General features: G+C 36.9%; 1 protein-coding gene across 1 annotated transcript in view; it reads left to right on the top strand.

The window, feature by feature from the left end:
• Nucleotides 1-6,987: 6,987 nt before the first annotated feature.
• The window catches only part of PIK3CA (phosphatidylinositol-4,5-bisphosphate 3-kinase, catalytic subunit alpha), a 36,398-nt gene continuing 31,526 nt past the window's right edge, over nt 6,988-11,859 (top strand). Inside the window, exons 1-4 of the mRNA XM_005883014.2 lie at nt 6,988-7,033; nt 8,368-8,373; nt 8,844-9,271; nt 9,802-10,011. Coding sequence (XP_005883076.1) covers nt 8,920-9,271; nt 9,802-10,011 — 562 coding nt within the window. The 5' untranslated portion in view covers nt 6,988-7,033; nt 8,368-8,373; nt 8,844-8,919. The remainder of the gene's footprint in view (nt 7,034-8,367; nt 8,374-8,843; nt 9,272-9,801; nt 10,012-11,859) is intronic.

The following is an 11,859-nucleotide window of genomic DNA, read 5'->3' as shown; positions in this document are numbered from 1 at the left end:
AGTAAATATCAACACAAAGCAGATTATTATTGTAGATCACGCAGGGAGAACAAAGGGGAAAATATTTAACTGTAACAGTGACTATATTCTGCACAGTGAAAAAACCTGAAGTCATTTTCAAGGTCCACCATTCTTTTCAGTCGGGTCAAGTTTCTAAACTTCCTAAATCTCCGTTTTCTGGCTAATGAAAAGAAAATAGGATTCCACCAAGTCTCCTATCTACCTACTCCAGGACTTCTGTGTGGATCAAATGAGATGAGACATAGGAAAATGCTTCACAGACATTTGGTTAAAGTGTGAAATGTTTGCACCTGGCTATAAAGCAAGTCATGTTCCTGAGCTGAAGAAACTGTAAGGAGGCTAGTCGCTAGGGAGGGGAAGCCTGGCGTTGCTACATGACGTCATTACCCGGTGCCCACAGCTACCATTTCCAGGCTGGGCTGGGCTGTGGGCCGCAGTTTGCACCATGGGATCTCAGCAGTGTCAGCTGCTATTTGGTGGGCTGTCGCTCCGGGGTGGTGGCAGGGCCTGTGTCCCACTCAAGGGAAGCTGAGTGTTGCTTTGTGGGCACCAGGTCTGAGGTGCCAGTGTGTGTCATGGCAGGTCCTGCGTTGAACATCTTCCCCCGGTGGTCAGTGCGCATCATAGCAACCAGTCGGACACTTAGCACATTAGCCTTTTATATATATAGATAATCTACAGTCAAGTAATAGTTTTTTGTACTCTTTGCCTTGTTGACATTGACTCTAGAGCAGCCGTGGGCAAACTACGGCCCGCGGGCCTGATCCGGCCCGTTTGAAATGAATAAAACTAAAAAAAAAAAAGACCGTACCCTTTTATGTAATGATGTTTACTTTGAATTTATATTAGTTCACACAAACACTCCATCCATGCTTTTGTTCCGGCCCTCCGGTCCAGTTTAAGAACCCATTGTGGCCCTCGAGTCAAAAAGTTTGCCCACCCCTGCTCTAGAGTATTGTATTAGATTTTTGTTGCTGCATTTTGAGATGAATTTAAGCAAAAGAACACATCTAATGAAGACAAAGAAGATGGTGATAAAGTATCTCACTTTCATTATAGCGAAGGGAATTGGGGGTAAAGAGACCTAGGGAAAATTCTTACCGCTGTCAAGTATGTGAAAAGATAGAGAAGGCAGACAGAACTGATTAAATGAAGTTTAGGAATAGCAATCTTTAGGAATAACTTTAGGAAAAATGTTGAGCTCCCAACAGTGGAAAATATCCAATTAAGTGACTTCTGAGAAACTTTCTAATTTCATTGGCTAAAATTAATGTTTTGTTTGTTTGTTTTCCCCCTAAAAGACTTAGGTTGCAAGTGTAGGCTTGCAAAGGTAAGGTTGGGGATAACTTATTAGCTGTTGTGCATTTGGAAATTCTCCCATTTATATCAGGTAATTCTAATATAATAAAATTTGTCAGAGGTCAGCAGACTTTTTTTTATAATGGGCTGTAGTAAATATTTTAGACTTTGCAGGCTGCATGGGCTCTATAGCACCTGCTGAACTCTGTTGTTATAGTGCGAAAGCATCATTGACAATATATAACACAGTTTATTGGCTGTGTCCCAATTACATTTTATTTTCAAAAGCAGGTAATAAGCTGGATTTGCACTGTGGGCCATAGTTTGATAGCCCTTGCTTTAAATGAAATCTGGAAATACCATTCTAAGTTAAGAAAGACAGAGTTAATAAGACAAATTGTCAAAATGTCTTTGTCTTACTGGACTAAGAGAGTGCACATCAAATGTTCAAAATTTAAATTGCCCAATGCATTAAAAGTCAAATGACAGGGGCAAGTCTGAGACAATTTTCTGCTGTTCATTTCTGCTCTTTTTTGGACTTAAAGGTATCTTTACTCTTGCTGAGCAAAACCTTCTACTCCACTTGGACTGCTAATGCACACCCAGCCCAAGAAATAAATGCAGCTTCAGGCCTCATAAGAACCAAGAGACTTTCAGTGCCTCCTGCCCAAACAGTAATTTTAATGTCAGAACAAGGAAGTAAACAAAAATATCTGATCAGCAAAGTATCCATTACACATTTTGTGCTCCTAAGCTCGTGCTGGAGCGGTTCTCATATCATCATGTGGTCTGTGGCCTTTTGTTTATAGACTGTTACAAAATGGTGGTCAAGTGTTGATGCTGTCTAGAAATGAATAATAGAAAAGAAGGCTACATCATCAGGCCGGCTAGCCACAGCTGAGGACGACCATGGGACAGCCATTAGCTGCTATAAAACAAAGGATAGGAGCAATTTAAAAAATACCATCTCCAACCTGGGTTTGTTGGTTTTAGGGCCCAAAATACCCTCAGACCTTTTGATAATACTGAAGAACTTTGCTATATTGTCTTTTAGTATAGCACAGTAATTAGTTTTATAATGAGGACTCTTCAAGAAAAGGGTAAATGGTGACTTATATATACTCTTTTAAGAAAATAGGATTAGTCCTGGCCAGTTTTCCCAGTGGTTATAGCATCAGACCAAAGGGTTGCAGCTTCAATCCCCGCCCCAGTCAGAATGTGTGCAGGAAGCAACCAATATCTCTCTCTCTCTCTCTCTCTCTCTTTCTCTCTCTCTCTTTCTTCCCCTCTTTCCTTCCTCCCCCCCCCGCCCATCCCCCTTCCCTTCCACTCTCTCTAAAAAAATCAATGGAAAAAATATCCTCAGGTAGGAATATAAAAAAAGAAAATAGAATTGCCCCACTGAAATAACTTATCAATAGATGTATAAAAATTTAGGATAGGCAAAACAAATTTATTTCCTAAGAGTTCTGAATAGTTGTGATTTGTCAGCATATGAACATTTAGCCCTGGCATTCTGAACTCAAAAGCCCCATAGAGTGTTCCTTGACTCTTAAAGTGTTTTTATTTTTAGCAGATACATTTTTGTGACCTCAAACCTCCAAAATGCAAATTTGTATATTAAATTTAATTTTCAAATAAGTTATTTTTCTTTGTAAATAGATTATGCGCTCGAGTTTGAATAATTCAACTTTTTCTATTAACATTTAATTTTCTATAATGTAAAGGCCCTTTTACTGAAAATATTATATGCTCTGACTTATTAACTTTAAGGATTTTGCTCCAAATTCAGAGAATTGAGAAGATATTTTTATACCTTGGCTTAATTTATTTGATTATATTCTATAGTTGAAAAGCAAAGTTTTAAAGAAATCTGAATTTTAAAATCATGAATGTTTCATGTCATATTTTTGTTCAGAATACTTTTCAGGGACTCGCTTTTACTTAGGGTGAACTATGTAATATTCAAACTTCTTAAGGTGGACTCTTGTGTCCCCTGCCTACCTCTCACCCCACCTTCCTTGTCACATACCTTCCCTATTACCATGCACTCAGAATCAAGCAATAAAAAACATCTTGTATTGCTGGTAACAGGCTACGTTCTTTCATGATCTGTGACTTTGCACACATACTCATGTGGCAATCTAAAACACCCTCCTCTAGATCTCCCATGCTCCAGCCACCCCTTCTCTGCAAACTCTCTACTAATCTACAATATTCTTCTTCTTTTTTTAAAATATATTTTATTGATTTTTTTACAGAGAGGAAGGGAGAGGGATAGAGAGGTAGAATCATCGATGAGAGAGAAACACCTATCAGCCGCCTTCCGCACACCCCCCACCGGGGATGTGCCCGCAACCAAGGCACATGCCCTTGACCGGAATCAAACCTGGGACGCTTCAGTCCGCAGGCCGACGCTCTATCCACTGAGCCAAACAGGTCAGGGCTACAATATTCTTCTTAAATTTTACCTCTGATGCCTTCCCTAACCTCCTCAGGCAATTGGAGATTTCTTGTGACTTTTTCCAAGTTCATGTTCTGTCTTGTAACAATTTCCCGTTGTTAAAGTTGTTCTGTGTTTTGTCTTCCCCAATAAACTGTGAGTCCTTCAACAACCGAAGGGAAAGCATCTTATCTACCTTTGTTTTCATAGCATATTTAGCCAGGAGCCTAGCATAAGCAGATATTTCTCTAAAAACATGGGGTTGGCGGGGATGGAAAGCAAGGGATTCCTCACACCTAAGCTGTAGATAGCTGTACCATTTAAATAGGAATATTAGGAGTCCGGGGAACTAGAAGCAGCTGCAAAGTACCAGCATCTGAGCCACTCACTACTATTCCAAACTTGTCTGTGAGCCTTGCATTGCCAGTGCTCTTCAAGTTTCAGCTTTTGAAGTTGGCACAGCTTTATGACGCTCCTTATTTATTTGCCTCCCTCAGTAAAAGAACCCAGACCCCTTTTCCCCATCCCTATCTGGTATCAGTCCTGGATAATTCACAATAGCTTGAAAAGATAATATAGGAATGCTTTACAGGTTTGTTAATAGTAATATTTAACACATTTATGGGGTGCTTACTGGGCAGATATCTTTGCTTACATGTTTTTCATATATATCACCATGTCTAATACAACAATCTGAAGTATACACCATATTTTCCATGTATAAGATGCCCCCATGTATAAGACGCCCCCCACTTTTCCAACCCAAAATTAAGAAATCAATATTTTAAACATAAAACAGAACACACTTTTATTTAGTCATTACCACATGTAATGCTTACATACCAGTACTGTGATATTGTGCAGCATATCACTTTATTCAGCCTCTGTTGCATCACTACTCTCTTCTTCATCACTATTAGTTCCAGTCATATCAAGTTTTTCAACTTCTATTGTATAACTGCTGTCTTCTGAGTCACTGTCTATATATGTGAGATCATTCTCATAAACTGATGGCATTTTCTGAGCTAACTTTGTTCGTGTTCTCATGGCCAAACCCTTCTCTTCTCATGAAAGTGAAGCACCATTTTGCCTTTCCTGTAAAATCAACAGTGTTCATTTCGTTGCAAACATTCTTGCCTGACATTGAATAAGCTTGGTTGACACATATAAGCCACTCTGGCACTGCTCCATAACCCAAGTCTTAAGCCTCTGCTCCAAGTTTGCCCATTTTGCTGGTTTTCTCCTCAAGGCCTTCTTCTTTATTAGCAGCTTAAGGAATTGTTCTTCCTGTTTTCTCCACTGTCTGATCATACACTCAGTGGGAGGAGGTCCATATTGTCTCTCTGCAGCTCTGTGTCCATGCTCTTTTGAATAGCTGATTACATTCAGTTTGAATTTTGTAGAGTAAGACAATCGCTTACTGGTATTTATCTTTTATTTTTTGACATCTTTATGGGCTCAGAACGCTCTTGTCCCTGTTGCATCTGCGCACTCTCCACCTCCACCTCCAATTACTGCATCAGCTGACGTCAATAACAATAAGGCTTGCGATTGGAGGAAGCCTGTTTGACAAAGTATGGGCAGTTACGCACCTTCACAGCTCCCTCCTCTGCTGACTTCCGTGTATAAGACGCTCCTCAATTTTCAGTCTAACAATTTTAGAAAAAAATAGCGTCTTGTACACGGAAAAATATGGTACCATCATCCCAATTTAACAGATCGGGGGGGCGGGGCAGAATGAAGTTCAGCGAGATGAATTAAACTTTCTCAAGGCCACACAACTAATTAAGGCAGCCAGAATTTGAATCCAGTGTAACTTTAGAGCCCATTCTCTTACTCACCGCCAATGAGTATTACCTGGCCGTAACTGAAGCCCAAATAACAGCATGTACTTTGAAATCGCCTAGACATAAGTTCAAAAATCCATATCTGGTGGTGAATAACTTCACTTCTCTGATCTTTGGTTTCCCTATATGTAAAAATAGCAATACATATCTTAAAAAGGGTTATTGCCTTCCTAAGTGCATTATATTTCTACACTTCTGTTCATGTGAGCTCTGAGATAATGGTTTGTACAGAATAAGGCTTGGCATGAGAAGACAGATAAGCATCCTCTCTCTTCTGTATAGTATAACCATAATATCAACCAGTGCCTGCCCTCCAGGATCTCCAAGTGTTTTATGGCTATGATCGTATTTATTCTCTTACGAGAAAAGTGTATTTTGAGTATTTCATAGTTGTTAATTGCCCATAAATATACTATATTATAATAAAGATTAGAACCAACGATCTGTCTACTATACTAGACTTCTCTTTTGCTAATTCTTAAGTAACATGAAACTCTGGAGGTTGTTATTTATTCTATAAAATAATTGCCCCCAGGATTTCATAACATAGACCTGTTAGTGCCATTCAACAAAGAAAACTATAAACACAGCTGCTGTTTTGGTGTCGTTCGTGGTTTGGTTTTGTTTTTATTTGAACTTTTTGTGCAGGCAGGTCATCATTTAAAAGTAGTCATTTGGCATTATCCCTTGCATTCTTTAAATTTCTTGTATGTTTTAAAAATCTTAGCCTAAGTCACTTCTAAAATTATACACACAGCTCCATCTGGTTTTTTACTAGTCAATGAATTTTCTTTGAAAAATGTAAAAAACAGGAGAACTATATTTTAAATCCTATAACTTTAGTGGGTCTCTTAAATTTGAAGAAAAATATGTTAAATATTAAAAAATAATTGTATATTAATGATTGTCTTCCAATTTTTATATTTCCAGAGGCAGGGTAAGGCTTGAAATTTCTTCTATTTCTAATCCTCACCTCTTTCATATGTTAAAACTTTGACGCATACCATAAACACTTGTTTGTAACTGAGAACTGGTACAGTAGAAATGGCTGCCCAAAGTAGGCCTGTTGCTCTCTCTAGCCACACTGAGGTGAAAGATGCATTGTCGGGAGCAAACCTAGATGCATGGAGACCACTTAGGCCTTTGCAGTGGTCCAGACAAGAAATAGTAGTGGCCTGACCCAAGGTACTGAAAGTGATAGGGAAGGAGTGTAGACAGATCAGGAGATAGAATTAACGGAATTTGTTGATGGCTTAGATGTTGATAGGTATGACATAGAGGAGTCAGAGATAGATTTCTGGATTAGAGGCAACATGTTCCTCACCTCTTACTGTGTTTGCTTAATACCTGCGAATCCTTAAAAAATTCAGTTTATCTGTTACCTCCTGTGAAAGCCTTCCTACCCCAATTTCCACTGAGTCAAGTGACAACTGTGAGCTTTTATAGCATCTGGCATTCTCCATGAGAGCATGTTTTTCTGTTTCATATCTGTGAATTTAATTACCCCACACCCAACATACACATAATCTTCCCACTCTTGACTTTGTGTGGGGAAGGGTCATGTGTCTTGCTCATCGTCACATTCCCAGCACCTAACATGGTTCTGGGGACAGCACCAATACATATTTAGTGAATAAACCAAGGGTCATTTATAGCTATTGTCCCTGTGCCTGTAGTAATCGAATATAGTACATTATCTGGACCTTTGATTCATTTCTCCAGCTTTTATTTCTTTTTTATTTTCCTAATGTCTCTCACTTTGCCTTTTTTTATACCTTCACAGTTTAGCTCACTGAGTAAAATTAAAAAATAAACACAAACAGCAAGAAATAAACTTGTGCTTTCTGGTTTTGACAATATCTTCCAAAAGATCCCCTCAAGATTATTGACATCTAAAAAATTAGGGCTTCAAATCATAATGATAATTAATATTTTTTAAAATATTACAAGTGTTTGCCCTAGCTGGTTTGGCTCTGTGGATAGTGTCAGCCTGCGGTTCGATTCCAGTCAAGGGCACATGCCTGGATTGCAGGCTCAATTCCCAGTGTGGGGTGTGGAGGAGGCAGCCAATCAATGATTCTCTCTCATGGTTGATGTTTCTATCTCTCTTTCCCTCTCCTTTCCTCTCTGAAATCAATAAAAATAAATAAATAAATAAATAAACAAACAAACAAACAAACAAATAAATAAATATTACAAGTGCTTAACAAGATTAGAACATTGTACTGACAAAGAGAGTCAATGGATCTCCTTTATGTGTAGATCATTTCAATCAGAGGTATTAGGACTAGGTTATTTGATAAAGTGGATGGATCATTGTCAATTGGTCACATCTCAAGGAAAATGCATTGATGGCACTTAGAGTGAGTATATACCTAACATACTTTAGAAACATAATGGTCCAAGATATCACTTAGAAAATAATCAGTACATAAGAGGGAATTACAAAGATTGATTTAAGAAAGAAGAAAAGCCCTAACGAGTTTGGCTCAGTGGATAGAGTGTTGGCCTGCGGACTCAAGGGTCCCAGGTTCGATTCCAGTCAAGGGCATGTACCTTGGCTGCGGGCACATTCCCAGTAGGGGGCGTGCAGGAGGCAGCTGATCGATGTTTCTAACTCTCTATCCCTCTCCCTTCCTCTCTGTTAAAAATCAACAAAATATATTTTTTTAAAAAATGCCAAAGATTCTTAAGAAAGAAGAAAAGATTAAGCTATATAATTTCTCATTACCACAGGGTGGAGGTTGGGAGAAAAAGTAAAAGGTTTTACTTCTCTAAGCCTTTGCTTTACTCATCTTTAGAATGAGAGCAGTTGGCCCATGATAAAGGATCCTTTTTAGCCCAGATTCTGCTTAATAAAATAGAAGAGAATGGTAGCGGTGATAGGTGATGGAAATTTTGGGTTCAATTACAACTTAATTCATTCTTCCCATAGTCTCATTTCTGTCTTGATAAGACCTGATTGTTAAAAACTCATTCATATAAAATGTTTTTTATTAAATGAATTTACTAAATAAAATGAAATACAAGTGATTTTTTTCTAATTTCTGCTTTGCAGTCGATTCAGCCTAATTTGGAGCAACAGTCTCCATCAAAATATTTAAGATGAATTATTATTACTTATCCTAATTAATTCAAACTGTGGAAAATGAGTTTTTACACATAATAATGCCATAAATCTATTCTTCCATAGTTGTTTCTCTTTTAACATATGTTTTCCTTCTTTGGTTTAGATTTCTGCTTTGGGACAGCCACACATCTAATTCCTTAAAGTAGTTTTATATGTAAAACTTATAAAGGATCAGAACAATGCCTCCAAGACCATCATCAGGTGAACTGTGGGGCATCCACTTGATGCCCCCAAGAATCCTAGTAGAATGTTTACTACCAAATGGAATGATAGTGACTTTAGAATGCCTCCGTGAGGCTACATTAGTAACTATAAAGCATGAACTATTTAAAGAAGCAAGAAAGTACCCTCTCCATCAACTTCTTCAAGATGAATCTTCTTACATTTTCGTAAGTGTTACCCAAGAAGCAGAAAGGGAAGAATTTTTTGATGAAACAAGACGACTTTGTGATCTTCGGCTCTTTCAACCCTTTTTAAAAGTAATTGAGCCAGTAGGCAACCGTGAAGAAAAGATCCTCAATCGAGAAATTGGTATGAGAAAATTTTTGACTAAATGTCATTGTCATCCTATTCTAAATGCAAATAACTGTGCAACTTTATTTTCTCCTCACTGAAATATCTGTTTGAACCAGTTAATTACCTTTGTAATCTTAAATAGATTTTTAAATAAGAATCATTCCAAATCTAAACTATTTTTTTCTATTGGATTAAGAAACTATTTTTAACACCTTGGTATTTTTTATAAAGTTTTCTTTAAGAAGTATGATTTGTATGGTTGACTTAGATTTGTTATAGCCCAGTTTTGTTTATTATTCTCTAAAAAATAATTGATATGGATAATGTTTGCTGCCTTTGCTCCAAGTTGCTAAATATAATGTTTATTAAAAATATTTGAGTCCTTGTCAACTCTTACTGTATGTGTTCATCAAAAACTTTTTAAACCCAGAGAAACTTCTTTATTCTATTGTGATCTTCCAAATCTATCAAGTTTTCTATTTATAAGAAACATGTTTATACTGTGTATTTAATAGAATATTATCTTCTTTCTATAATTTTTTAAGGCTTTGCTATCGGCATGCCAGTGTGTGAATTTGACATGGTTAAAGATCCAGAAGTACAGGACTTCCGAAGAAATATTCTGAATGTTTGTAAAGAAGCTGTGGATCTTAGGGATCTTAATTCACCTCACAGTAGAGCAATGTATGTTTATCCTCCAAATGTAGAATCTTCACCAGAATTGCCAAAACACATATATAATAAATTAGATAAAGGTAAGAAAATTTGCAGTCTACCATAATTGGTTACTATAGTGAGAACTTCTATCATGTCTCTATTTTTAAAGTATTTTTTATCTCAATTAGGTGATAAGCTTCTTGAAGTCAGATACTGCTTATATTGACAAGATATAGTTGAGTGCCAAGTATACAACTTGTGTACAAATAAATACTTATTAATTGAATGAATTGTGTGCATATGGCGCTGAGCCCTTGGTGAATTGTTTATTCAGAATAAAACTAAAGAACTTTGAGTTTGACATTCCTTGCTGTAGATTTACAGCTGATTATCATTTCACATGTAAAAACAAGTATAAATAGACACACATTTTATGAAATTTTAGGAAAACTACATCGTCTTGATATGTATCATATATTCAAAAAAAATTCTTACTCTTAATGTTAGATATACTAAATCTGATCATAATGAGATTGACTTTTGACATTTTAATATATTGGTTTCTAGATTTAAATAAACAAGAAAAAATATCAACTATATATTTTTTTGAAATGAAAATATATCAGATAAATATCTGTATTTTTCAAGATAACAAAGTGAAGTTTGTTTGTTTATTTTTGTTTTTAATCCTCACCTGTGAAACAAGCTTATTGATTTTGGAGAGGGGAGGGGGGTTGGGGGGGAACATCTGACAGCTGCCTCCGGTACACGCCCTGACCTGGGATGGAACCTGCAATCTCGGTATGTGCCCTGACCGGGAATTGAACCCCAATCTTTTGGTGCATGGGACAGCGTTCCAACCAACTGAGTCACACTGTCCAGGCCAAAGTGAAGTTTTTAATTTGAAGTTATAGAGTAGGTTAACTCGCACACACTAATAAATATAAAGTTCTGTTAGTAAAATAAGTTACTATTCTACCCATATTATTCAAAGTAGTTTAATGAAATATAACATAACATTTTATTTATTTGAAATTCTTTTCTACTCTAGCATACTTTTTAAAATGGTACAAACACTCTTTTATTTTTACCCAATCTTTATGAAAAATTTCCAACATATAAGATAGTTGGAAAAATTGTACTGTGAATACCCAGCCCATTCTGACAGTTTTTTTTTTAAATATTACAGAAAAGTTTATTTGTGTTTCAATAAAAAGACTATTGTTTTAGAACAGGCAGCTAACAGCAACTGTGCAGTTAATGGTTCTTCGTGGATAAATTTTAAAAGAAGCTACTGCCTGTCCTGAAATTCCTTTTCCTTTTTATAAAAAAAGAACTATTAAAAATGATTGACAAATTTTGAGTTAAAAAACTGTTAAAAAATTCTCTATATTTAATTTCAACTTTATAATAGATTACAGGAAGATGCTCATGAAACAAATACAACATTTGTTTCAGTACATGTCTTTAAATGATAGACTTATAAGTATGTAAACAGCTATATAATAAAAAGTTTCCAAACGCTGCCTGTAAGAAATCAGGCAAATTTTACCATAAGCAAAAACCATCCCAAGCCTTCCAGAGTGTTCACAGCTGCACCAGCACGGCAGTCAACTACCAAACCAAACACACAAACACAAATGCACAACTTTGAATGTTCGCTGCACCATAGAAAAAAAAAAAAGAAAGGAAAGAGAGAAAGGAAAAGTATATGGAATCACACAGTCAATGTAATTTAAGGGGAAATACGTCATAATAGGCTTTGTGGTGCTCAATATTGAAAAGCAGCTCTGCCACTGGCTTGGTTCTGCGGATGCTCCAGACTTTCACAAATGGGAACTCGGCCTGGAGCCTCACACGCAGCCATGGGGTGGCGCCATTCACAACGCGCTGCAAATAAGTGGCCTTCGGGGTGCCTCGACAGGAGGACGGCATTTTCGTTGATG

Source organism: Myotis brandtii, unplaced genomic scaffold, assembly GCF_000412655.1.
Source record: "Myotis brandtii unplaced genomic scaffold, ASM41265v1 scaffold751, whole genome shotgun sequence".
NCBI classification, from domain to species: Eukaryota; Metazoa; Chordata; class Mammalia; order Chiroptera; family Vespertilionidae; genus Myotis; species Myotis brandtii.
The sequence above is the reverse complement of the archived record's forward strand: the minus strand, read 5'-3'. Positions and strand labels throughout refer to the sequence as shown.